This window comes from Rattus rattus, chromosome 2 (genome assembly GCF_011064425.1).
Source record: "Rattus rattus isolate New Zealand chromosome 2, Rrattus_CSIRO_v1, whole genome shotgun sequence".
Lineage (NCBI taxonomy): Eukaryota > Metazoa > Chordata > Mammalia > Rodentia > Muridae > Rattus > Rattus rattus.
In genome coordinates, this window is record NC_046155.1 from 169692247 (window position 1) to 169718978 (window position 26732).

General features: G+C 53.5%; 2 protein-coding genes across 2 annotated transcripts in view; both read left to right on the forward strand.

Annotated features, from left to right (window-relative positions):
- The window catches only part of Grik5 (glutamate ionotropic receptor kainate type subunit 5), a 60872-nt gene extending 57504 nt beyond the window's left edge, over positions 1 to 3368 (forward strand). Inside the window, 1 exon segment of the mRNA XM_032894197.1 lies at positions 2416 to 3368. Within this exon segment, the coding sequence (XP_032750088.1) occupies positions 2416 to 2841 (426 nt within the window). The 3' untranslated portion in view covers positions 2842 to 3368.
- Positions 3369 to 7337: 3969 nt separating this feature from the next.
- Positions 7338 to 26732, forward strand: part of Atp1a3 (ATPase Na+/K+ transporting subunit alpha 3) — a 28825-nt gene continuing 9430 nt past the window's right edge. The window contains exons 1-16 of the mRNA XM_032894198.1: positions 7338 to 7492; positions 12296 to 12382; positions 12475 to 12534; positions 12676 to 12879; positions 14877 to 14990; positions 15115 to 15249; positions 15908 to 16025; positions 16139 to 16407; positions 19342 to 19540; positions 19615 to 19724; positions 19811 to 19945; positions 22972 to 23164; positions 23448 to 23623; positions 23708 to 23844; positions 25160 to 25310; positions 25605 to 25773. Of these exons, the coding sequence (XP_032750089.1) occupies positions 7487 to 7492; positions 12296 to 12382; positions 12475 to 12534; positions 12676 to 12879; positions 14877 to 14990; positions 15115 to 15249; positions 15908 to 16025; positions 16139 to 16407; positions 19342 to 19540; positions 19615 to 19724; positions 19811 to 19945; positions 22972 to 23164; positions 23448 to 23623; positions 23708 to 23844; positions 25160 to 25310; positions 25605 to 25773 (2263 nt within the window). The 5' untranslated portion in view covers positions 7338 to 7486. The remainder of the gene's footprint in view (positions 7493 to 12295; positions 12383 to 12474; positions 12535 to 12675; positions 12880 to 14876; positions 14991 to 15114; positions 15250 to 15907; positions 16026 to 16138; positions 16408 to 19341; positions 19541 to 19614; positions 19725 to 19810; positions 19946 to 22971; positions 23165 to 23447; positions 23624 to 23707; positions 23845 to 25159; positions 25311 to 25604; positions 25774 to 26732) is intronic.

The window sequence follows — 26732 nt, forward strand, 5'->3', positions numbered from 1 at the left end:
CGTTTTACTTTTTAAGACAGGGTCTCATTAAGTTGTCCTGTCTGGCCTTAAATTCACCCCCTCAGTCCAGCGTGGCCTTGACCATGAATCCTTCTGCCTCAGCCTTCTAAGGTGCTAGGGTCAAAGGTCAGCAGCCCCGGGCCCCTCTAGATTCACTACTATTTGGTTTGTGTGTGAGAGGTGGCTCAACCCTTCGATCTCTAAAACTTGCTTGTTTCTGAGGGCATGGCCCACTTAGTGGCAGCCGGCAGCAGGCCTCTCAGTTCCTTGAAGGAGGGTGTCTTCTCCGGGCCATTTAAATGCCCTCCTCCCTCTGCAGCTCACGCCCGCCAGCAAGTGACCCAAGCGGGAGCAAGGCGGGAGGAAAATGGGTGATTCTGGCCACATCCAGTCGCTCCAAGCAGCCCTGCTAGAATGTCAGAGAGGACTGGTGGGCGAGACTTCGAGACTAGACGCCATGATGCCCAAATGTGCATTTCCCCACCAAGATTTATTATTGGTTTGGTTTTTGGTTTTGGTTTTGGTTTTAGTTTTAGTTTTTTTTTTTTTTTTAAGATTTATTTATTTATTTTATTTGAACACACTGTAGCTGTCTTCAGACACACCAGAAGAGGGCATCAGATCTCATTACAGATGGCTGTGAGCCACCATGTGGTCGCTGGGAATTGAACTCAGGACCTCTGGAAGAGCAGTCAGTGTTCCCGTTCCCTTCTCTGCCACATCTATTCTCTGCCCTGCCTTTTCCAGGGAAACCATAATGAAGCCTGGCCCAGCCACTTCCTCCTGCTTCCCTCTTTGGACGTATGCCTCTCCTCTTAGAGACCATAAGCAATAAATGGCCTCTCAGGGATGGTCTTTCATGGGGAAGGTACGGGTAGAACGGGATGCTCCTACAGTGCTGAGGGGCTGAGGCAAACCGGCAATCCCCCTTCCTCGGCTTCCCAAGTATGAGGATTAGGAAGCCATTATGCTTCGCTGAGCCATCTCTCCAGCCCTTAGTTTTGTTTATTAATCCATGATTGCAGATGGGCGTCCGCACAGCATAACCTAGAGTTTGGATGCGTGTGGCAGTCAGAGGTCAGCTTTTAGGAGTCAGTTCTGTCCTTCTGCCTCGTGGGTTCCAGAGATGGAACTTGGGTCATCAGCCTCCATGGCTGGGCCATCTTACTGACCCCAGTTTGGATTTTTGGGATAAGGTCTTGTTATGCAGTCCCCCCTGGCCTGGAACTCACTATGCTGGCTTGACACTTAGAGCCATCCTCCTGTCTCAGCTTCTATAGCGCTGGGATTTCAGGCATGTGTCATCACCCAGCTCCAAAGTCTGTAAACGCAACCCCCTCTCTGGTGCCCAGGGTCCAAGCTTCACTCACCCCACCCCACGGCAGAGCCAAGTGTCCTGTTGCTCAGCCCACTGTGGGCCTTTGTTCTCAGCCACTCCCTCCTTCCTCTCCACGGTTTTCAGCAAAGCCTGTGGGTTCCTCCACAGCATAGCCCAGGAAAGGCTCAGTCCCTGTGCCCAGCCTACAGATGATATCCGCAGCCTCCTCGCAGGGCTCCCTGCTCACTTGGTCTCCCTCCAGTCAGTTCTCAGCACAGCTCAAGTGATCTGACCAAAGCCAGCAGCCACCACTACCAGTGGCTCCTGGTAGACCCTGGAGAAACCATAAGCTTTGGGATGGTCTAAGGGCCTTACCAGTTGGCCTCAGCTCCTCGGGCCTCAGCTACACCTCTCCCCACTCCTCCCGAGGCAGGCCCACCTCCATCCAGTACCTTTGCACTGGATTTCTGCCTAGAATGCTCTCCCAGGCCTTTTATGGAGGGGCTCACCCTTTACATAATCTCACTGGGGGCCTCCTCATCTGCCCTGCCTTAGATACAGCGTCCTGCCCGTGCGCACTCTGCCTCTGTGTGGTATCTCTCGGGTTTCTTTTCTTTTCTTTTCTTTTCTTTTCTTTTCTTTTCTTTTCTTTTCCCCTCCATTCCTGGGGATGGAACCCAGAACCTTAGACGTTTTGGGCAAGCCCTCTACCGCTGACCTATATCCCAAGTCCTAAAGTTCTGTTTTATTCTTTGCTATAACTCAGGTGCCTGGCACTCAGTAAAGTCGCCTTGTAATAGTGTGGGGCAGAAATGGTGTGGTGCGGTTATGGGCAGTCAGAACATATTGTTTAGAAAGACGAGTCAGGAAGTAAATGGCAGGTTCCGGGACAAACCCAAGAAATGATGGAGCCGAGAGACGAATACAAGGGGATGGGGGGAGGGTTGCGGTACGGGAAAGGAAAGCGTTGACTGAAGGAACAGAATTGGGAGGGACTGAGGGGTGGGAAGTGGGGGCGTGCAGAAGGTGCAGAAAGGAGGTGGGGGCGGAAAGGGAGGACTCGGCGGGCCTCGCAGTGACTGTCTCGCCGCCCCCAGGTGTCGGTGTGCCAGGAGATGCTGCAGGAGCTGCGCCACGCCGTGTCTTGCCGCAAGACCTCGCGTTCCCGCCGGCGCCGGCGCCCTGGCGGCCCGAGCCGGGCCCTGCTGTCGCTGCGCGCGGTCCGCGAGATGCGACTCAGCAACGGCAAGCTCTACTCGGCCGGCGCGGGCGGGGACGCGGGCGCGCACGGGGGTCCGCAGCGCCTCCTGGACGACCCCGGGCCTCCTGGGGGACCCCGGCCCCAGGCTCCCACGCCCTGCACGCACGTGCGCGTCTGCCAGGAGTGCAGGCGCATCCAGGCGCTGCGAGCTTCAGGGGCCGGGGCGCCCCCGCGTGGCCTGGGCACTCCGGCGGAAGCCACCAGCCCGCCTCGGCCGCGGCCTGGACCCACCGGACCCCGCGAGCTGACTGAGCACGAATGACCGTGGACGGGGCCGGGCGTGCGCCCCGACTGACTGCAGGGACGCGATGCGCCCCAGGCGGACAGGACGCCGCGATTTTGCCTTCAGTTTCTGGTGAAGTCCGAGCCCGGCTCCGGAGCAGGCCTGCGCCTCCTAGTGGACTGCAGCGAGGGTGTCGCGGACGCCCGCATTCCATCCCGCGCCGCGGGCGGGAGGAGCGCAGAGACCGAGGACTCTTAAGGGCCGTGGACTGTGAGGGCCGCTCCTGGCGTTGGAAAGCGGTCCGCGGGGAGGACCCCAACCTGGGACTGCCCAGATGTCCCAAGACTTGACACGGCTCTCCACACTTCTGGAGGTCGAGAGGGCCTCTGGACATGTGGGTGTCCCCTGGTGCCCCTCTCTTCTTTCTCTCTTTTTTGGGGGGAGAAACCTCAAAATTTCTATGAGACGCCCCCAGGGAGAGGGTCTCTTGGGCCCCTATATCTCCCCCTGCCACATCTCAGACCCTGTTGGAATAAAAAAAGAACAAAACCCCAAAACTGGGAATACCTGGGTTTGATTTTCTGGGGCTGGGAGGTCAACGGGAGTTTTTAGACCCTAGGAGTTTGCCGAGAACAGCAAGAGATTTGCATACTCGCCACATTGCGCAATGCCTGCTGCATGCAGGTCAGCTCAGGTCCCAGCAGCCGCCCCCTCTCCATTGACCTTCTCTCAGGACAGAAGGAGGCTGCGACAGAGACCCTGAGACAGATGGAGAGATGCAGGATCTGGAAAGGCGGAGTAACTGGGAGGGAAGACTCGAAAGAAGGAAACCAGATGGGGTTGGGGGGATGGGAGAACCTGGGAGTTGTTCCTGTTAAAGCCTGAGGTGGCATCTATAGTGTTGACATGGGACTGGACTATAGTGAATTGAGAACTTGGGGGTCGTGTGTGTGACCCCTGCTAAGCCACCTTCAAGAGTGGCTAGCCCTTGAAGCCATATCCCTCTCCAGCCCTCAAAAGAGGAAGTGAGAAAAGTGGGGGGTGGGGGGAGAAGGGGCCTGAGGGCTGGTTGAACAGGGAGAAGGGTGGGTCTGCCTTCTGTCCCCGCCTTTCTCACCACTCTGGAGGTTTCTGTGGAGAAAGGACGACTGAAGGTCACACAGCCAGAGCCAGAACGAGGCCGAGCAGAAAAGGGAAAGAGATGCAGCGGGGGTGGGGAAGAAGCAGACGGGTAGAGGAGAGGAAAAAGATCTTGATGCGGACAGAATGGGTGAGGGCTGGAAAGAGGCGAGAAGAGGGCGGGCAGAGACTTTAAGAGGCAAAGAGATTGCAGAACGGGACACATTCCTGTGGGCGAGACTCAAATGAAACATGGAAGTGAAAGGACACAGGGAGTTAAGGTGACAGACAGGAAGCCGTGGAAAGCTAAAGGAAGACTGAGGGGACCCGAAGGATGAAGAAGACGAGATTAAGGAACCCGCAGCTGGCGAAGCCTGCCCTTCAGCCTTTACAAGGACTCGGGAGCTGTCCGTTCAGCACCCCGCTGCCTGCCTGGCGCACAGAGACCCAGGGTCTGGTCTTACGTGGTCCCCCGGCAGAAGGACAGGTCCCAAGGTTCCCTACCCCCGCCCCCGTGTCAGGCTGCTTCGTGCGGTGTCCTCGAGCTCCACTTGGCCGTCTCTGCATCTCTGAGGACTTTTACTGTGTGTGTCATCCCAGGCCAGCCCCAGCCTCTTTGCCATCTCCCTGTCTCTAAGAGACTGACTAATCACCCTGTCCTGGGGCTGGATGCAGTTGAAGTGGCTACCATCGCGGATTTTTCTGTTCGCGCCCCCCTCCCTCTTTGTGCTCTTCTCTAATTTTGAACCCACAGAATTTCTCCTCTTTTTCTCTACATTTGGCAAATCTATCTTCTGCCTAGCTCTCTAAGGTGCCCCGTGTCTCTGTCACCCTCACTGAACACGCCTGCTACAGTCTCCCTGGCCTTTCATTTCTGCCTTTGCAAATCCTTTGTCATGCTTCCGTAATTCTCTCTATATCTGGGGTGGCTCCTGTCTGTATTTCTTCTCTCTCTCCTTCCTCCTTTCTCTGAGCTCTTCCGCCCTCCTCCATCTCTGTGACCTTCCAAAGTCTTCTTTCCCCACCCCCACCCCCACTTCTGCAGAGCCTCGCACTGGGAGCACGATCACCAGTCATCAGTCTAGCCAGCCTTGTGTCTAAGGAAGGATTTCATGAAGGAGCTGAGCCTGTGTCTGGGGTGGGACCTCCAGCCCAGTCAGAAGGCAGGAGAAGCATGTATCTCCTGAGATCTATGACCCCCCAGCCCTTCTGCCCCCCCCCCGCCCACAGCCTCCCCTGCATTTCTAACCTGTCCTCTGTGGACCAGGCACAGACCTCCAGGCTTATTATGTCTTGAGAGAAGGAAAGGATAAAGGAATAAATGTTGGTAAAATTTCTCCATCCTGGGGTAAGGAACAGACTTGAGGAAGGGGTGTTTGAGAGCCGTGCACCTGAGCTGAAAGGTGCGGCTCCTCCTCCTTTCCTCGTCTCCATGGCAACAAGCCTGATCCGCAGGCCCAACCTCCTTTGCTGCAGAGTCAGCCTCCCTGTAACTATGGCAACAAGGGACAGCAGGAGAGATGGGAACGGGCCAGAGAACAGAATTGTGATGAAGCTCTAGGTGCTGGGGGAAGCCCCCTTCCTCCATCTAATGTGGCACTGTCTCTATCCCTACCGAAGGACATCGCTCTGTATCTCTGGGTCCCTCCTTTCCCATGTCCCCTTGAGGTCAGGATCATCTTAATCTCCTAACCCCTTTTTGAGCAAGGTCTCACTCACTAGACATTTCCTGATTGTCTTGGTGCTTGCTGTGCAGATCTGGCTGGCCTTGAACTCAAAAAGATCTGCCAGCCCGTGCTTCCCGAGTGCCACCATGACCATCAGATCCTTAATCTTAATGTGCACCAACCCCTAAGCCTGCACACCCAGCTCACTCCTGCTCCTGACCGGAGTGCTCTTCCCCCTGCTGTCTTTTACCAGCATCCCTAGGGAGAGTCTGAAATGTTTCCATGAGCAAAGTGGTGTCGGGGTGGGCACGGGAGACTCTGGCTCCTCAGGCTCTGATGTGGAGGAGAGTGGGTGCTGTGTGTGTGTGGAAGAGCGGGAGGTGGGACACAAGCGCACCCTTTTATATACACACACGGGGGTGTGGGTGTGGTGTGTGGGTAGGGACGTTGGGATATGTTTGGAGGTGCAACAAACTCACACATGACAGTGCCGTACTGTGGGATGTGTGAGATGGTGTCCCGTGGCTGAGTTCTGAATGGCTGTTATGTGTGGAATGTGTGCACATTTGTGCCTGTCATTCACAGCAATTATTTGACCAGTTTGTACCACGAGCCTTGTCTCACGCCCCGACACACTAGGGTACGTGCAAGTGTGTTTGACGGTATGCTGTGCACCAGTGGCCTCACAGGTCTCTGTGGGTGTCTAGAGGAAATGTGGGTCCGATGCTTGCGCAATGGTGCTAAGTGAAGCAATCTCTTGGTTCTCCGTGTGAGATGGCGCAAGGTCAGTTGTGGTGCAGTGTGATGGGAGTCTGTGAGGTGGTGTTCTGCAGGCGTGGGCCCTCCACAGCACTTCCGCATCGTGACTGGGGTTCTGCTGTGATATGATGGGTGTGAGCCCTTCATGGATTCCCCTTCTGCTGGTTTTTGAGCTTCTGGTTGAAGGATCGTGGTGGTGGTGGTGGTGGTGGTGGTGGTGGTGGTGGTGGTGGTGGTGGTGGTGGTGGTGGTGGTGGCGTGTGTGTGTGTGTGTGTGTGTGTGTGTGTGTGTGGTGTGATTGGGATGTGGTTAAGAGCCTTTGGTGGTATATGTGGAGGTGATGGTGGTACCTAACTGTAGTGGGGGCATTTTCAGGGCGTCCTGGTGTGAGCTTCTGGCTTTGTTGTGTCTCCTTTGTGCTGTGTGGGGTGGTATGTCTTAGGTGTTCAGTCATGGGGACACAGTGCAGAGGATCTTAGGAACCCCCTCCCATCTCTGTAGCACCCCTCCACCAGTCTCCCCATCACGCGTACTGTCTTCTTCCTGAACAGTATCAAACACAGATTCCTGGGGTCCCCTCTACATACCGCAAGATGGTGGTACTCTGGGGCCCTGCATTACTGCAGTTCCTTGAGGCGTCCCTCCTACCCTGAATCCACCCCACTCCCAGAAGGAGGCAGATTCTGGGGTGCTTCCTCCCTCAAAGCCCCAGTCCCTAAGGTCCCTCCCTATATTGAGGGGGGGTCTTTAGGTCCCCACCCTGGGGGTGTCCGGGATCCCCACCCCCCACTGCGCTTAGCTTCTCGGTGGCGCCGCCACTTTGCAGAAACAAGGTTGGAGCGGTGAAGGGGGAAGGGGGAGTACAGCTGCAGTACCGGGGGCCGGGCCTCTAGCTGTCCGTCTGCTCAGGGCCGCTCCTGATTGGCCAGAGCCGACTCCCCCCGCGGGCGCGGGCATATGAGGAGGCGGAGGCCCGGGCCGCCGCAGCCTCTGTGCCGTGGGACCCACGGACCGACAGACGCACGCTCCCACCGCGGCGCGGGCGCTGCAGAGGCCCCCAGCCCGAGCCCGCGCCTGAGCCGGTCCTGCGGCCACCGCTCACCAGCCTGTCCGCCGCTCTTCCCGCGGAGCCGCCAAGATGGGGGTACGTGCAGGGGTCGGCCGGACGCTGTGTGTGTGACATTGTGGGTCCATTGACTTTGGGTGTGTGCGGGAGTTGGGGGGCTCCTGCACTCCTAAGCCCCGGGGCTGAGTCTGCGGGAACCCGGGAGCCGGCTGACCTGACTAGTTCATGGGGCTGGGAGGGTGGGCTACTGAGTCTAGGGGGGGGGGAGTTCTGTGGCGCATGTTGGTGGCTTTGTCCACGGGAGGCGGAGGGCTGACCCTTAGCATCTCGGTTTGACCTTGTGCGGTTGCTCGTGTGCCCCTTGTATGAGTGTGGCGGCACCAGTGCAATTGCTTGAGGGTGAATGCGTGTGCGCGTGGTACTGGCTTCATCCAGCCCAAACAGCAGGGTCTGCAGCCATCTGTGCAAACCCCCCCCCATCTAAAAGCCCCCAACCTGTCTGGGTGTGTCTGAGAGCTATGTCAGCGTGTTTAGGGGGCATCAAGACCCTATTCCCTCCCTCGGTCCAATGGAGACAGACAGAGGTTATGGGATAGACATAGGATGACCTCTCTTTCTCCTTGCAGACCTGGATAAGGGTGATCTGCAGTGACCGACCTGGGGCTGCAGAGTTTTCGCAGCCCCTAATCTGGGGGGGGGGGCAGTGTACAGACATGAGGGCTAGGAAGAGGGGGAGGAGCAGGAGATGGCTGACAGACAAGTGCCTAGCTGAAGGTGTGCTAGCACAGACGTGTGGTGGGGGCGGGGGGAGCCTGCATGCCTGCTATGTCCTTGCCTCCGTGTCCGTGTGTCCTTCTCTGTCTGTGCATCTCTCCAGCAGATGCAGCCTCCTTCCTTGACCGACCACTTGACCCCTGCTGCAGCTCTGGATTCCTCCCTGTGTGTCTGGGGTGGGACTGGGGAGGGCTGTCAGTGACGGAAGTGGATGGATTGGGGACCCCCCCATAAAGAGAAAGGGATCAGCATGGGGATCCAAAGGGAAAATGAACGATGGGGAGAAAGATGGCGGATGAAGGCTGAAGGGCCTACGGATGAAGATGGGGGATGGAACTGCAGATCTGTGGGTTGGGGTGGGTGAGGGGGGATGGGAGGGAGAACTAGGTGGGGGAGGGTTAGGGGAGGAAGGGGGAGATGAGAGTTAGCGATGGCTTTCAGGTAAGTGGAATGGAGGTGGGGAGACGAGAAGGAGCAGTGCTTTGGGAAATGGGGGTCTTAGATAAAGGAATGGGGATGGGAGAGGAAGGAAGTGATTCAGATGTGGGAGACAGATAAGGCAGAAACAGAAAGAGACCCTGAAAAACCAAAGAAAGGGACAAGACATCGAGACAAAGAGGGAGACTGAGGTAGGAGACAGACGTGGAAAGACAGAGAGACAAAATGAGAAACTGAAAGATGTTTCTATTCAGAAACCAAATAAAAAAATAAACAAACAAATAAAAAAATACACCTGAATGATGGGAAGACGGGAATGAGGTCAGAAGGGGAGGTCAAGGTAGGGGTGTTTAGAAAAGACAGTCACAGGTACCCCGAAATGGAGGCTGGGGAGGTGCAGACACTGCGTGAGCCATGCAGGTGTCAGGGAGGTGGACAGATGGCACGGAAAATATCTAGGAGCCACAGAGGTGGACTGCAATGAGTCAGGCAGAACCCCCACCCCTAGAGGTGCTCCCACCCTGCCGTGTGCCCATCTGAGCTTCCTGCCGTCCCTGGGAAAGCCTCAGGTTCTCATGCCAACAGATGGGAGCCACCCCTAGGAGAGTCTGTCCATGGCAAGGTCCCTGGGGACATAGCTGCCACTGTCCTCCCAGGAGACAGGACTCCCAGTCTTCCCTTCTAATATATGAGGGTTCAGGCCCTCAACCCATTTCCTCAGACTCAGGATGCCAGGCCCAGCCTCCTCCCTCAGACTCAGGATGCCAGGCCCAGCCTCCTCCCTCAGACTCAGGAGGCCAGATCCAGCCTCCTCCCTCAGACCTAGGAATCTAGGCCCCAGAGCTTCTGTGTCAGGGCCAGAAGTCCAGCCCACTATTTCTCATAGAGACCCACACTGCAGCTCCCAGTGATTCAGGGATGGGGCGGTCGATTCCCCTTTTCCTGCCAGACCCTATCTCTCTCACCCCTGCCACACTGCTCACTTCTCTACCTTGACCTCAAGACTGACTGTCTCCACATCTCTCTATCTGTCTGCCTCATCTGCAGGGGCTGACATGCCACCCTGTAGCCTGTAGTCCAGGATGAAGGATCAGCCTCTCGTCCCCAAGTCTCCATTCCTCCTTGTCTGAGACGCAGTCCTGCTGCAGGGCTGGCCCGGGGCCAAGCTCCCGGCTCCCCAGTGCACTCCTCCTTGGCATTCCCAGGCTTCCAGGGTTAGGGCTCTCCCTATACTCTGAAGCCAGCCCTGGGTCTGGGGGCAGACAGCAGGCAAGTCTGGCTGCTCCAAGGTCACGAGGAGATTAGCGCTGAGCTGCACTGAGCCTCCGATCCCAGCTTGGCCCTGGGCCTGCAGGATCTGTCAGCAGCCCTCTGCAAGCACTCAGCCTCAGCCCACCTCTCCTGCCAGCCTCAGACACCGTGCTCCCCGTCTGCCCAAGCCACCAAATTACCTCAGACCGGGCCTAAGGCTTTTTTCCCTGCTCCTCTGTACCCCAAATCTACCCCCTCCCAGCTCCCGCTTGTTCCTCGAGGGCAGAACATGCCCATCCCCTGTTCAAGACTGTCTGCAGGACACAGCTGTCCACGGCAGAGAAGTCAGGGTCACATGTTGTCCATGAAGTCCCCGGGGAATGACTCCTTATAGGTGGCACAGCACACTGCCTCCCACCAGAGAGCCTTTGTCCCAGCTGACATCTGGAGTGCCCTTTCCTCTTGTGATTTGCCTTGCCTGTGTGTGTGTAGGGGGTGAGGGGTGGGGCCTCCCAAGACCTGCTGAGTCCTCTGAGACATGCACAGTGCAGGAGACAGGTCCAACAAGGAGCTGCGCTGGGCAGACAGGCAGTGACCTCCACAGAGACCTTGTGCTGGAAAGACAGGTACCAAAGGCAGGAAGAGAGAGAAATAAGTAGAGCGGGGAGAGACAGACACACAGACACAGAGCTGGGCATCCTACTCATGCCTGGCAGCCAGACATTTAAGAGGCAGGAGAAAGAAGAATGTCGGGATTTGAGATTAGCTTGGTCTACATAGTGAGACACCTGGTAGAGATAGATAGATCGATAGATAGATAGATGATAGATGATAGATAGATAGATAGATAGATAGATAGATAGATGATAGATAGATAGATAGATAGATAGATGATAGATGATAGATAGATAGATGATAGATGATAGATAGATTGATAGATGATAGATGATAGATAGATAGATAGATAGATGATAGATAGATAGATTGATTGATTGATAGATTGATAGATGACGATAGATAGACAGACAGATGATTGGTAGATAGAGAGATAAATGATAGATGAATGGATGGGTAGATAAATGATAGATAGACAGAGACAGACAGACAGACAGAATGTTCTGAGTAAGAGAGAAGACCCTAGAGTGGGACAGACACAGAGAGAGGGAGAGTGGAAGATTTCAGCGTGGGATAGCAGCAGAGACAATGAGAGAGAGAAAGATCTAGATCAAAACAGAGAACCCAGAGGAGAGGGAGACACAGGCAAGAGCTTGACAGTAATCTCAGGAAACACCCTCAAAAGATGACAACGACAACGCCCAGGCTGAGCAAGACAGCAGCCAACACAGGTCCACAGAGACCATCTGCAATCCCAGCAGACTCCGGGAAAGAGGGGACCCCAGAGGCTCAGGGATGGGGAGGGCCGGGAACTAAAGAGAGACAGAGACAGCAGAAGGAGAGGAGAGATAAAGGAGAGACGCTGCTTAGATGAGACACAGAGATAGAAAGAGACAGAGGTGAGCTGGCAAATAACAAATGCAGACCCAGGGACACAGAGAGAAAGAGTTAACCACAAAACCAGGAAAGACACAGAATGCCGGCAGGGTGGCTCAGTGGGCAGCGTGCCTGTCTGCCTTACATGGACGGAGCTGTGGGTTCCAACAGTAATTCCAGCCCTGCAGAGGTGACTACATAGGGAGGTAAAGGCTAGCTTAGACTATATGGGACTTTGTCTCAAATGTGAACATACACACACACACACACACACACACACACACACACACACACACACACACCAGACATGGTAGTCTATGGCCATAGTCCTAGCACTTGGGAAGTTGAGGCAGGAGGATTGTTATGAGTTCTCATCTGGGATCCATAGCAATTTCTGGGACAGCCCTGGCTGAAAAATAAGAGCCCATTTCCTAAAATAGTGTTAATATTAATAATAAATAAAATGAGACAGAGAGTAGAATCAGTGAGCAAAGGGGTTTTCCTCCTACCCCGATGATCTGCATTTGACACCCCCCCACCAAGCACACAGTGAAAGGCTGTCCTCTGACCTCCACCCGTGCACTATGGCGGGGACACACACACACACACACACACACACACACACACACTCTAAATAAATAAATAAATAAATAAATAAATAAATAAATACATGTTTTTCGAAAATAAAATGGCAAAGGGGAGAGACTCATAGACACGAGGGAAGAGAGACAGACAGGGACCTTGAGTCCCAGAAATACCTGGAACCAGACACAGTGAGACCCTGACAGACACAGAGATAACCCCAGCCTAGAGATACAGAGGCCAGGCCAAGATGAGAGCCGGGGCACGCAGGGCCGGTGTCGCTCTGGAACCCCTTCTCGCCCGCAGTCTGGTGGTTCTGACAGCTACCGTGTCGCCACCTCGCAGGACAAAAAAGATGACAAGAGCTCGCCCAAGAAGAGCAAGGCCAAAGAGCGCCGGGACCTGGATGACCTCAAGAAGGAAGTGGCTATGGTAAGTGCCGCCCCCTCTCCAGTGCCATCCCAGAATAGTTCCCCGTGCCCGGAGAACCTGTGTCTCACAATCTCCCCCATATCGTTCTTCAGACAGAGCACAAGATGTCAGTAGAAGAGGTCTGCCGGAAATACAATACGGACTGCGTGCAGGTGAGGATGGGCGGAGCCAGGGCTGACGTTGGGGGCTGGGTCTGAGGGAGAGGGCTCTGGGTACTCGTGGGTGCTGGTTTTGATTTGGGGTACCAGGGCTTCTCAGGGAAGGTTTCTATATGAGCCCCATGTCTTCTTTAGGGTCTGACACACAGTAAAGCCCAGGAGATCCTAGCCCGGGATGGGCCTAACGCCCTCACACCACCGCCCACCACCCCAGAATGGGTCAAGTTCTGCCGACAGCTATTTGGTGGCTTCTCCATCCTGCTGTGGATCGGGGCGATCCTTTGCTTCCTGGCCTATGGCATCCAGGCAGGGACTGAGGATGACCCTTCCGGTGACAATGTGAGTGTGCCCCAGCACCCTGGCCGGTGTAAGCTCACACACATTGAGGAACACACCCACAGCTCATCTAGACTCCCCATGTCCCACCATCCAACTGCCACAATTGCCTCTGAGAAAACAAGGTCAAAAAATAAAGAAATGGCAGCTCCCTGCAGCCTAAAACAGCTGGGGTGTGGCTCGGTGGCTGGGTATTTATTTCCCAAGCTTTCATGAGAGCCTAGGCTCAATTCTCTGCATTCATAGAGGATATGTGTTGTGGCACGCAACGGCTATCCCCTCACACAGGGAACTGAGGCAGGAAGACCATGAATTCGAGTCTAGCCTAGGCCTCATAGCAGAGTCCTGTCTCAAAAAGTATTGACCTGGGAAATGGCCCTTGCTGCACAATGAGGAGGGGCCTGCGTTTAAATCCCCAGCACCCACACGAAGCGGGGCAGACTGGCATGTATCTGTAATACCAGGGCTTCTGTGGGAAGATAGGCAAAGACAGGAGAATTCGTGGAAGCTCACAAGCCAGCCTATAGGGAGGGGGAGAGACAGGGATGGAGAGAGGGAGGAGGAAGAGAGAGAAAAGGGGGGATGGAGAGAGGGAGGGAAGGAGGAAGAGAGAGAAAAGGGGGTGGAGAGAGGGAGGGAAGGGGAAGAGAGAGAAAGGGGGGAGGGAGGGAGGGAGATGCATGGGGCTCAGTGACTCAGAGAACTTGCCTAGCAGAGGACCTGGGTTCGATTCCCAACGCTCACATGATCGCTCACCACCCTCTATAACTACAGTTCCAGGGCTTAGGTCCAGTGTCCCCTTCTGGACTCTGTGGCACCAGGTACCGTGGTGTGCAAACGTATATGTAGGCAAAACACTCATACACATATACAAATAGATCTTTAAAACAAACAAACAAACAAACAAACAAACAAAAGGCCCTCTCTCAAACAAAATGGATGGTGAAGACCAATGCCAAATGTCATCTGACTTCCACAAGGGTGCATGCACATGTGCACACACACACACACACACACACAACCTTGTTCACACAAAAGAGTGCATTACACTCACTTTTTAATTATAAAAAAAGAAAAACTGTGTCATTCACACGGTAGAGCACATACGTAGTGTGGGTTTGGTCCCCAGCACCACACAGGACTGACTGGATTTGGTGATGCAAGCCTGTTGTGTAAGCACTGGGGAGGCTGAGGCAGGAGGATCAGGAGTTTAAGGCCGACTGAGCTACATGAGACCCTGACTAAAAAGAAAAGGAAGTGAGTTAGAGCTCTGGTCGAAGGCTCTCTGACCTCAGCACGGGAGACAGGTGCCACCAAGTGGTCACAGCCTGACAATGACCAGAGAGGATGATCATCTGCCCCACAGAGGAGACAGGTGTGAGACAAGGCTGGCGAACCTCACATCTGTGGACACAGATCCTCACACAACCACACACGTGAACACACAGGAGTGATCCTGGAGAGTCCCAACAGGAGGATACAGGTCCTACGGTCACCTCATATAGACACAGTCACACCACACAGGTGCAGCCTGGACAAAAACAGGATCCACAGAGCCGGGCATGGTGGCCCACACCTGTGAGGCCAGCATCAGGGAGGCTAGCCCAGGAGGATCAAAAGTTCAAGGCCAGAGGCTGGAGGTAGAGGTGGCACCTGCCTTTAATCCCAGCACTTGGGAGGCAGAGGCAGACAGATCTCTGTGGGTTCAAGGTCATCCTGGTTTAGTGAGTTCCAGGACAGTCAAGGCTACCCAGAGAAACCCTGTCTCAAAACAAACAAACAAACAAACAAACAAAATACAAAAAGTCCAGCTAACAAATAAACATTCTTATAAAGGCAAGATGAGGCCTTCAGGCATACAAGCAGACAGACAGACCACACAGAGCAAGGACACAGACGTGTTCACAAAGCTTCCCCGCAGACTCCAGTGGCCCGGGGATGGAGGTCGGTGGGGAGTGGGGACGGCTGCGGTAAAGCCCTGTCCCGGCGTGTCCCCGCAGCTGTACCTGGGCATAGTGCTGGCCGCTGTGGTGATCATCACCGGCTGCTTCTCCTACTACCAAGAAGCCAAGAGCTCTAAGATTATGGAGTCCTTCAAGAACATGGTTCCCCAGGTAAAGAGGGTTCCGAAGGGGACAGGAGGGAGTGGCCAGGTGGGCTGTGCCCAGGGACTCCCTCCCAGGCAGACGGAGTCTGAGAGATGGGAGTCTGAGAGGTGACTGTTCTGTGTCACTGCAGCAAGCCCTTGTGATCCGGGAAGGTGAAAAGATGCAGGTGAATGCGGAGGAGGTGGTGGTCGGGGACCTGGTGGAGATCAAGGGTGGCGACCGGGTGCCCGCTGACCTGCGCATCATCTCGGCCCATGGCTGCAAGGTGAGGCAATGCCCCGGGTTCCAGCTCTGATTTTTTTTCTCTGAGGAATAAGGAGGAAAAAAATCTCTGAATTTCTCCTATAGACCGACCCTAGAATTTCAGGCCCCAGCCCTCCTCCCTCAGACCTAGGGGGTCCAGGCACAGCCCTCCTCCCTCAGACCCAGTAGTCCAGGCCCCAGCCCTCCTCCCTTAGACCTAGGGGGTCCAGGCACAGCCCTCCTCCCTCAGACCCAGTAGTCCAGGACCTGCCCTCCTCCCTCAGACCCAGTAGTGCAGGCCCCAGCCCTCCTCCCTCAGACCTAGGGATCTAGGCACAGCCCTCCTCCCTCAGACCCAGTAGTCTAGGACCTGCTCTCCTCCCTCAGACCCAGGGGTCCAGGCCCCAGCCTTCCTTCAACCTAGTAGTTCTGGCCCTGGCCCATCCCACAGAAATTCTGAGGGATTTTTGACCTGGGCCAAAGGTCATGTTCCTTTCTACTCTCTTTCAACGTCTTGCCTCCATTTTCCCAGATACCTCAGGCCAAACAGGGCTCCCCTGCTTTTCTTCTGTAACTTCCTGGGACAGGCTTTACTCCAGGCCCCACCCCACTCCCACCTCTGTTTCCTTGATCTCTGATCCTGGGCTTGTGCTGGACATAACTCCCTGCTCTATCCACAGGTGGACAACTCTTCCCTGACTGGCGAATCTGAGCCTCAGACCCGCTCCCCGGACTGCACACACGACAACCCACTGGAGACCCGGAACATCACCTTCTTTTCCACCAACTGCGTGGAAGGTGAAGGGGAGGGGACCCCCAAGGACACAAAACCAGAGATGTGACTCAGGGGGTGGGATACCTGCAGCCTTCTGAGTCCCAGCCGACCTGAGCCTCTCCCTTTGGTCCTGCAGGCACCGCTCGTGGTGTGGTGGTAGCCACAGGTGACCGCACTGTCATGGGCCGCATTGCCACCCTGGCCTCAGGCCTGGAGGTGGGCAAGACGCCCATCGCCATTGAGATTGAGCACTTCATCCAGCTCATCACTGGCGTGGCTGTGTTCCTGGGCGTCTCCTTCTTCATCCTCTCCCTCATTCTGGGCTACACCTGGCTCGAGGCTGTCATCTTCCTCATCGGTATCATTGTGGCCAATGTCCCAGAGGGGCTGCTGGCTACTGTCACGGTAAGGTGGGACCCCGAGGGACAGTCGCCCCGGGTCTGAGGGAGGAGATGGGGGTCTGATACCTGGGTCTGCGGTGTGTCAGATGCCCTGGAACTGGAGCTAACAAAAGGTTGGGTACCATGTAGGTGTTAGGAGCAGAACCCAGGTCCTCTCTCCCTGCTGAGCCACCTCTCCAGCCCCTCCCCACCATTATTATTTTATCTTATTATTTTTATTTTATTTTATTTTGGTTTTTTAAAGACAGGTTCTCTCTGTGTAGCTTTGGCTATCCTGGAACTCACTTTGTAGAACAACCTGGCCTCGAACTCTCAGAGACCTACCTGTCTCCCAAGTGCTGGTGTTAAAAGTATGCACCACCTTGGGGTTGGGGATTTAGCTCAGTGGTAGAGCGCTTGCCTAGGAAGCGCAAGGCCCTGGGTTCGATCCCCAGCTCCGAAAAAAAGAACCAAAAAGAAAAAAAAAAAAAAATGCACCACCATGCCCAGCATTTTTTTTTTTTCCTTTTCTTTTTTTTCGGAGCTGGGGACCGAACCCAGGGCCTTGCACTTGCTAGGCAAGCGCTCTACCACTGAGCTAAATCCCCAAAACCCCCCCCCCTTTTTTTTTAATCACTTTATTTTATGTGTCTGAGTGTTTTGCTGGTGTAGATGTCTATGCACCATGTGAATACCTGATGCCCCTGAAGGTCACAAGAGGGCCCTGGATCCCCTGGAACTGGAGTTACAAACAGTCATGAGCCACCATGTGGGTGTGGAGAACCGAACCTGTGTTCTCTGCAAGAGCAACAAGTGTTCTTAACCACTGAGCTGTCGGCCCAGCCCCTGCCCCTCGTGCTTTTAATTCAACCCACAAAGTTAGGATGCACCCACTCGTGGCAAAGTGAAAACGATAGGTTTTTCTTGTATTTATTACATTTGTGTGGCCCAGCATGGCAGCACACGGTGTACGTTTGTGTGTGTGCAGTGCATACACACTGTAGTCCCCATGTGGAGGCGAGCAGACAACTTTGTCTCCTTCCACCATGTGGGCCTTGGGATCCCGTCATCAAGCTTGTCAGCGAGCCCTCTCAGTCACTGAACCATCTTGCCAGCCCTTTTGTTCCGAATAAAGTAATGTGCCACTGCCCTCCCCATACCCAGTCATCAGCCCCACCTCAGACACACGCAGTGAGTGCTTTGCTTAAACATGGCCCTGCCATCCCTCCTCCCTCTCTCTTCCTTTCCTCCCTCTTTGTTTTTTGCTTTTAGTATAGTGGTTTATTACTTCTTTAAGAACCCCATACTGAGTATTTTGACAATACTCACCCCTAATTCTTCCCCATAACTCCTTCCTGGTCCATCCCCACTCCTCCTTCAACTTCATATCTGTTTTAATGACTCTCTGAGTCCAATTTGAGTGGCCTGTACATGCATAGGTTGGTAGGAAACGGCCCTCCCTCCCCCGCTAGCCATCAGGTGCCTAAAACTCCTCAGCTGCGGAGGCCTTCGTGGTTTTGAGACAAGGTCTCACCATAGTCGCATACAGGGGTTTCGCTGTATACCCGTGGGTGTCCCAGAACTCATTCTATAGACCAGGCTGGCTTCGAACTCACAGAGATCTGCTCGCCTGTCTCTTGAGTGTTGAGATTAAAGGTGTGAGCCAACACCACCCCGTTTATCTGGCTCTTTTTTTTTCTCTTTTTTAAGAATTATTTGGGGGCTGGAGAGATAGCTCAGTGGTTAAGAGCACTGACTGCTCTTTCAGAGGTCCTGAGTTCAAATTCCAACAACCACATGGTGGCTCACAACCATCTGTAATGAGATTGGATGCCCTCTTCTGGTGTGTCTGAATTGACTGACAGTGAACACATAGAAAATAAAAAAATAGTTGGTTTTTTTTTTAATTTATTGATTATATATAAGTACACTGTAGCTGTCTTCAGACACACCAGAAGAGGGCATCGGATTCCATGACAGATGGTTGTGAGCCACCATGTGCTTGCTGGGAATTGAACTTAGTGAAGAGCAACCAGTGTTCTTTTTTTTTTTTTTTTTTTTTTTTTTTTTCGGAGCTGGGGACTGAACCCAGGGCCTTGCGCTTCCTAGGCAAGCGCTCTACCACTGAGCTAAATCCCCAACCCCGCAACCAATGTTCTTAACGACTAAGTCATCTCTCCAGGCCTCTATCTGGCTCTTTTTAACTGAATGCTGCTTTACTGAGTTCCATCCGTGTGCTTGTAGACAGTAATAACTTACTCTTTTTCACCAGTATATAATATTCCACCCGAGCCCCCAGTTTACTCTTCCTGCTGTGGTGGATACTGCTGGGTTTTTTTTTTTTTTTTTGGTTTTTTTTTTTTTTTTAAAAGATACTAATCTTTTTTATTTTTATTTTTTTTTAAGATTTATTCATTTATTATATATATATAAGTACACTGTAGCTGTCTTCAGATACACCAGAAGAGGGAATCGGATCTCTTTACAGATGGTTGTGAGCCACCATGTGGTTGCTGGGAATTGAACTCAGGACCCCTGGAAGAGCAGTCGGGTGCTCTTAACCACTGAGCCATCTCTCCAGCCCCTAATCTTTTAAAAACCCATTTTAGTTTTCTTAATGTTAATTGTTCTTTGGGAGCGGGGGGTGGGGCGGTAGGGGTGAAAAGGTATCAGATCACCTGGAGCTGGAGTTATAGGCAGTTGTGAGCTGCCTGGTGTGGTGCTGGGACTCAAACGCGGGTCCTCCGAAAGAACAGTATGTGCTTCATCACGGAGCCTCCCAGAACATTCTAGCATGTGTTTGGGGGCCACCTCCGAGTCTGTCTATTGTTTAACCCCTGCGGCCCCGACATTGCTATTCAACAGTCGTTCCACGGCCCTGGGTGCTCCCCCTGAGCTGAGGCCGGGCAGGTGAGCTGTGAACATCAGTGCAGTTCCCCTGTCCTTTCCTGTCCTTCAGGTATGTCTGACGCTGACCGCCAAGCGCATGGCTCGGAAGAACTGTCTGGTAAAGAACCTGGAGGCGGTGGAGACACTAGGCTCCACATCCACCATCTGCTCCGACAAGACCGGCACCCTCACCCAGAACCGCATGACCGTCGCCCACATGTGGTTTGACAACCAGATCCACGAGGCCGACACTACTGAGGATCAGTCAGGTCAGTGGTGGCTCTGGGTGGGGACTGGGGCACGTGTTCCAGCTGTTTCTTGGTCTCACATGTGACTCCTACAGGGACCTCTTTCGACAAGAGCTCACACACCTGGGTGGCCCTGTCCCACATCGCCGGGCTCTGCAACCGGGCTGTCTTCAAGGGCGGGCAGGATAACATCCCTGTACTCAAGGTGGGTGCAGCTACCTGCCCACCCCGACCCTGCATCCCACCTCCCCACTCTGCCCTGCTGACCGACCCGGCTCTCTCCTGCCGCAGAGGGACGTGGCGGGTGATGCCTCGGAGTCCGCCCTGCTTAAGTGCATCGAGCTGTCCTCCGGTTCCGTAAAGCTGATGCGCGAACGAAACAAGAAAGTGGCCGAGATTCCCTTCAACTCCACTAACAAATACCAGGTACGAGGGAGCTCCAGCTCCGGGTGCTGTGTGAGTTTTCCTGGGACGCTATAAAGAAATGTCTGTTTAGCTGGGCTATGGTGACACACACTTTTAGCTCTAGCCCTTGGGAGACAGAGGCAGGCAGATCTCTATGAGTTCAAAACTACAGAGTGAGTTCCGGGACAGCCAGGGCTACACAGAGAAAGCCTGTCTTGAAAAAGAAAAAATAACAATAGTAATAAAATACATGTTTGAGCTGGATGTGTCCATGCACATCTGTGAGCCCAGCACTTGGAAGGTAGAGGCAGGAAGATCAGGAGTTTATGATTATCCTCAGCTACGTAGGCCAGCCTGGGCTACGTAAGACCCTGTCTTAAAACGGGGAAGTAATAGTACGGGCTGTAATCCCAGCACCGAGGAGGTGGAGGTAAGCGCTCGGAGCTATCCTCAGGTACCCAGCAAGTTCCTGGCCAGCCTGGGCTATATGAGACCCTATCTCGAAACAGGAAAAATACATAAATAAACCCACAGGCAGTCCAGATAGGTGGGACTCGAACAGACCAAGGAACGGTTTCACCCTGGCGCAGCTTGGCAAAAGAATGGGATGGTTAGAGTTAATTATAGGAACAGGGGCGGAAACAACTTACAGTGACTCAAAAACAGCTGTACCACCCAGAGCGGGTGGTGACTCATGCATGCCGATGAGTTACTGGAGTCCCAGCTCCCGACCAGCTGTGGGAGGAAGGCAAGGGGGGGCGAGTGAGTGACTCTCCCCTTCCCCCCCTTCCGTGAGGGACCCTTAGCGACTGACCACCATTAGCCCAGCCCTAGCCATCACTGTACCATCCTGCGTGGGTAAAGGCCTCTGGAACTGTCCCATGACGGTGGCCATCATGACCAGAGGAACTAGTCACATTACCGGTAGCATTGGGACAGCCAGCAGGGACCTCGTGGTTTCTCTATAATTCCCAGATGCAGCCACCTCTCTTCCACTCCCTTACAGCTTTGGGGCAAGATGCTAACTTTTTATTAATTAGTGCTTTAAGTTCCCATCTAGAAAATTGAGGATGATGCTAGCCAGAGTGGGGGAGGGGGATAGGAGAGGTTGAAATGGGAGATGCGGGAGCAAAGAGCGCCCTAAAGTAGAGGGTGGGTCCTGGCCACCATCTCAAGCGTAAGGGTAGCAATTTCCACACATTTTTCCCGATATGTTTTTGAGCCTTTTGGTCTTGTTTTAGGTACTCGGTCAGGTACATGAGGTGGTGAGCTCTAGGTACTAGCTCTAGGAGACAGACACTCAACGGATGAGAGGAGGAGCCCTGAGGGTATAAAGGAAAGAGAGTTCAGAGAGTGGCACGTGCAAGGGTCCTGCGGCAGGAGTGCAACCTGCCTGAACCATGCAGTGAGGGAACCGGGGCAAGGCATACAGAGCTGTGGGGAGAGACCCGGCCTTGTCTCCGAGGTCAGCGAGAACCATGACAGGAAGCAGAGGAGAGCAGATGGGACTTGATGCATAGTGCAAAGCTACAACTCACCTACCACGAGCGCCTATGCTATACTTGGACACAGGCGACCACCTACACGGTTACGTTTAGGTCATCTTTATAGCCTCAGAAAGAGACCCCGCAACCTCTCAGCTACCACCCATCCCTTCGCCTGCACACCCTGCCCCCAGCCTCATGCAGACGCTAACCTACTTTCTGTCTCTGTGGATTCACTTGTTCCGGACATTTCATCCACAAAAAAAAAAAAAAAAGGAATTGTGTAACATTTGGCCTTTTTAAAAGTCATTTTTTCAAGGATCCATCCACACGTCTACCTGAGCCTCGCTCTTTTTAAAAGACTTTTATTAGTGTATGTTTGTAGTGCAGGTTGGTGTAGAGGTCAGAGGGAGTCGGTTCTCTCCTAGCTATGTGGAAGTTCCAGGGAAGGAGCGCAGGCCTTCAGGCTGGCAGAGCAAACACCTCTAACCACTGAGCCATTCTACCAGCTTCCTCCTGACGTTTTGTCACCCCACCCCCAACCCCTTTCGAGACAGGGTTTCTGTCTGTAGCCCTGGCTGTCCTGGAATTTGCTCTGTAGTCCAGGCTGACCTCGAACTCACAGAAATCCACCTGCCTCTGCCTCCTGAGCACTGGGCTTAAAGGTGTGCCCACCATACCTGGCCATTCCTCTTGACTTTTTTTTTTTCCTCTTGACTTTTTTGAAAATAAGAAAATGAATAAATTTTATTTATTTATTTATTTATTTATTTATTTATTTATTTATCATGAGTACACTGTAGCTGTCTTCAGACACATCAGAAGAGGGCATGAGATCTCATTACAGATGGTTGTGAGCCACCATGTGGTGGCTGGGATTTGAACTCAGGCCCTCTGGAAGAGCAGCCAGTGCTCTTAGCCATTGAGCCATCTCTCCAGCCCCCCTCTTGACTTTAATCTTTTTCTCTATCTTTTAAGACGAGACTTCACACTATAACCCAGTCTGGCCTGGAACTCCCTGGAAAACCCTGGCTCAAACTCATAGCGATTCTCTGCCTCAGCCTCACAGGTTCTGAGGCTGTAGATGGGAGCCACCATCACCATGCCCAGCTGCTGTGGGAGAAAAGAAAGTGCATTCCGTTGTGTGAATGTCACATCTTGTTCATCTGTTGATGGACAGTTGGGCTGGTGCCACCTTTTGGGAAACGCTGAGCTCTTTATCAGTGTGGCTGCAGCGTTTCTCACTCACTGACTTACGGTTTCCTTTAGGTTTTAATTTTCGTTGGGACTAGGGATGGAAACCAGGACCTTATATTAGCAAGGCTTGGCCTCTGAACCACACCCCTACCTCTTCTTGATGGATTCTAGGCAGGGGCTCTACCACTGAGCCACGCCCCCAGCCCCTCACTGGGGGATTCTAGGCCATTGTTCTGCTGTAGAACAATGCCAAGATGCTCTTAGACATCTGTCCTATCCTGGCACTGGGACAGTGCTCTCCCTAGCTGAGTGCAGGCAGCCTCTGGGTCCCTGCATGGTCTAAGCATACACTGTGTTTCATTACAGCTATCCATCCATGAGACTGAGGACCCCAATGACAACCGATACCTGTTAGTGATGAAGGGCGCCCCTGAACGCATTCTGGACCGCTGTGCGACCATCCTCCTGCAGGGCAAGGAGCAGCCTCTGGATGAGGAGATGAAGGAGGCCTTCCAGAACGCCTACCTGGAGCTTGGTGGCCTGGGCGAGCGTGTGCTGGGTGTGTATTATGGGTGGGGCAGGAACACGCTGAGCTCTAAGGGCCTGTTGGGGTCAGGAGGAACACCATGAATGAGTGAATGAATGAGAGCATGAATGAATGAATGAATGAATGAATGAACAGATTAATGAGGCCATTGCTGAGAAACAAATGGCTGTGTGGGGAGACTGCAGGGAATCCAGACCCCAGCGATCCACCCCATTGCTGCGAGCGATGGGATGCAGCCATGGAGGTCCTGAGGCTGGCGCCTTCCTTCATATGCCCTCTGTGTCCCTATCACCAGGTTTCTGCCATTACTACCTGCCGGAGGAACAGTTCCCCAAGGGCTTTGCCTTTGACTGTGATGACGTGAACTTCACCACAGACAACCTTTGCTTCGTGGGTCTCATGTCCATGATTGACCCTCCCCGGGCAGCCGTCCCTGATGCTGTGGGCAAATGCCGCAGCGCAGGCATCAAGGTGGGTCCTGGGGCAGCTGGGTAAATGTGATATCAGGGTGTTTATGTGGGAACCTGGGCCGTCCCTAAAACACAGCACTTACAGGTCATCATGGTCACCGGCGATCACCCCATCACTGCCAAGGCCATCGCCAAAGGTGTAGGCATCATCTCCGAGGGTAACGAGACTGTGGAGGACATCGCTGCCCGGCTCAATATCCCTGTCAGCCAGGTCAACCCCAGGTGAGTGCCACACCCCCTCCAGGCCCTGCAGGGTCGTAGAGGCAGTCACCACACTTCCTCTCTAACTCCTCCCTTCCTCTCTGAGACCCTCCTGTCTGCTCCTGGGCCTGGATCCATCATTCTCCCAGAGTAAGAGCAGCAGCCACAGGGGTTTTGAGAGGTTGAGTTTCCCTCCTCCTCGCTCCTCCTCACCCGCTGTGTAACTGTAAGCAAGTCAGTCACGCTTTCTGAGTCCCGGCTTCTTCCTCTTCTACAAGGAACTGGGTCGAGTGGTTCACACATTTAATCCCAATACTAGGGAGGCAGAGGCAGGCAGATCTCTTTGAGTTTGAGGCTAGCCTGGGCTACATAATGAGTTCCAGGCTAGCCACAGTGATGCAGTGAGACCCTCTCTCGAAAAAACAAAAGCGACACCAGAAAACCAGCCAAACAAACAAAACCACTCTACGAGGGTGAGGATAGGGTTCAGGGAAGAGGCGCTTGTGGAAAATGAATGCACAAGGCCCTGGTCTGCATTCTCAGTACCGCCCTAAGCAATCCAAATATAAAATAAAGTAAAACCAGGTATAGTGCTGCACACCTGTACGCCAGCACTCAAAAGAGAAGGCAGGAGGATCATTAATTTGAGGCCAACCTGAGCTACACAGCAAGATCCTGTCTCCAACTAAGGACTAGGAATGTAGTTCAGAGACAGTGCTTTTCTAGAATCTCCCAATGAGGGGCTGGGGGTGTCGCTCAGAGGCGAATGCTTGCCTAGTAAGGAAAGGCCCTGGGTTCCATCCCTAGAACCACAAAAAATGACGTTGGGGAGGGGGATCAGGTTACAAATAATTATAGATAAGTACTTCTTTTGAGACATGGTCTCACTTATAGCCCTGGCTGGCCTAGAACCTGTTATGTAGACCGCACTGGCCTAGAACCTCTACCTACCTCTACCTCCCAAGGGTTGGGATTAAAGGCATGCATCCCCCTGCCTCGTGCTTAGATTATGAATAGTCGCAAACAGGTGCTGTCAAGGATTAAAGGAAGCCCCGTATTTCTTTGCTTTGCTCCCCTGTACATCTGTATATTTGTGTTTGGTTTTTCTGACTTCCAGCCTTTCAGTCCTTGTACCTGTCTCTGTCTTGTTGTTCCACGCACCCGTGTGCCTATTTCTGGTCCTTCAGGCTTGGTTGTCTCTAACCTCATCATGTCCCTCCCTCAGACCTTCTCCTCTATCTCCCTTGTCCATGGTTTGTCTCTGTCCTGTCTCTCTTTCTTCCTATCAAATTCCCCGACTCCTCACTCTGCCTTGGCCACTTTCTGCTCTTCTCAGGGATGCCAAAGCCTGTGTGATTCATGGCACCGACCTCAAGGACTTCACCTCTGAGCAGATTGACGAGATCCTACAGAACCACACTGAGATCGTCTTTGCCCGAACCTCCCCTCAGCAGAAGCTCATCATCGTGGAGGGCTGTCAGAGACAGGTGAGTTCCCCAACCAGTCTTAGTGAGGAGAGCCCAGGACCCCTGGGTCTGAGGGAGGAGGGCTGAGCCTTGATCCTAAATCTGACGGAAGAAGGCTGGGTCTGGACCTTAGGTCTGAGTGAGGAGGGTTAGGCCTGGGTCCTTTGGTCTGAGGGAAGAGGGCTGAGCCTGGAACCTGGGTCTGAGGGAAGAGGGTTGAGTCTGAGGGAGGAAACCTGGGCCTGGATGCCTGGTCTGAGGGAGGAGGGCTGGGTCTGAAGAGTTGGTTCTCACCCTCACCCTTACTGCTTCCAGGGAGCAATTGTGGCTGTGACTGGCGATGGTGTGAATGACTCCCCTGCTCTGAAGAAGGCTGATATCGGGGTGGCCATGGGCATTGCTGGCTCTGATGTCTCTAAGCAGGCTGCCGACATGATTCTGCTGGATGACAATTTTGCTTCCATTGTCACTGGTGTGGAGGAAGGTGAGTGGTCTCAGGGGCGGGGGTGGGGTGTAGAGTCTGAGTCACTGCTAGAAGCTTTAGGGAGGGGAGGGAAGGGAGCAGGCCAAGGCTGCATGGGAATTGCAGGGCAGGCTTGGCTTCAGCCAATCATGCAGTCTGGTGGATGTATAGTATAGGACCTGTAGTCATTGTGAAGCAGAGGATCCTGGGAGGTTTGGAAGGCCCCCTCTCCTGACATGGGCTGGGCTTCAGTCATCCTACAGAGTGGACACTGAGACATTTGAAAGGATTGGGAGGGGGGGTCACAGGCAGATAAATGTCAGTTCCTTCGAGGTTAGGTGTGGGGGCCTGGTGTGGGGCTGGGATGGTATGGCAGGGAAGTCCCACTGCAGAGCTGACTGACGACAGCTCCACCTCCTGGAAGGTCTAGCGTAGGCATGAAGAAGGCTGGTTCATGTTTTATTTTATCTAATTATCAATAATTACATTGATAATTGCAGAAAACGTATAAAACTATTAGGGACACCATGATCTCACTATGGAAGAATAACTGTTTATGCTTGTGTCAGTTTTCCCCCTGGGTCTAACCCCATCTGAAATGTCACTCCTTGCTGGGAATGGCATTTGCTGGTAGTGGGTTATGCCTCATAAACCCAGGGCTCAGGAGACAGAGGCAGGTGAATTGCTGTGTGTTCTAGGCCAGTCTGGGCTATGGGTGAGACCCTGTTACACACACACACACACACACACACACACACACACACACACACACACATGAGAAGGGGAGAGGGAGAGGGATGAAAAGGTCAGTACTACAATGAACTGAATCGATAACTCACAGGAGTCGCCTAGCATGTGCAGGATTTGAGTTTCATCCATAGCACCAAAGGAAAACAAAACAAAACAAAGAAACAAACGGACGAACAAAAACTCTGATAAGCAGGGCTATGATATTGTACGCCTTTAATCCCAGCATTCAA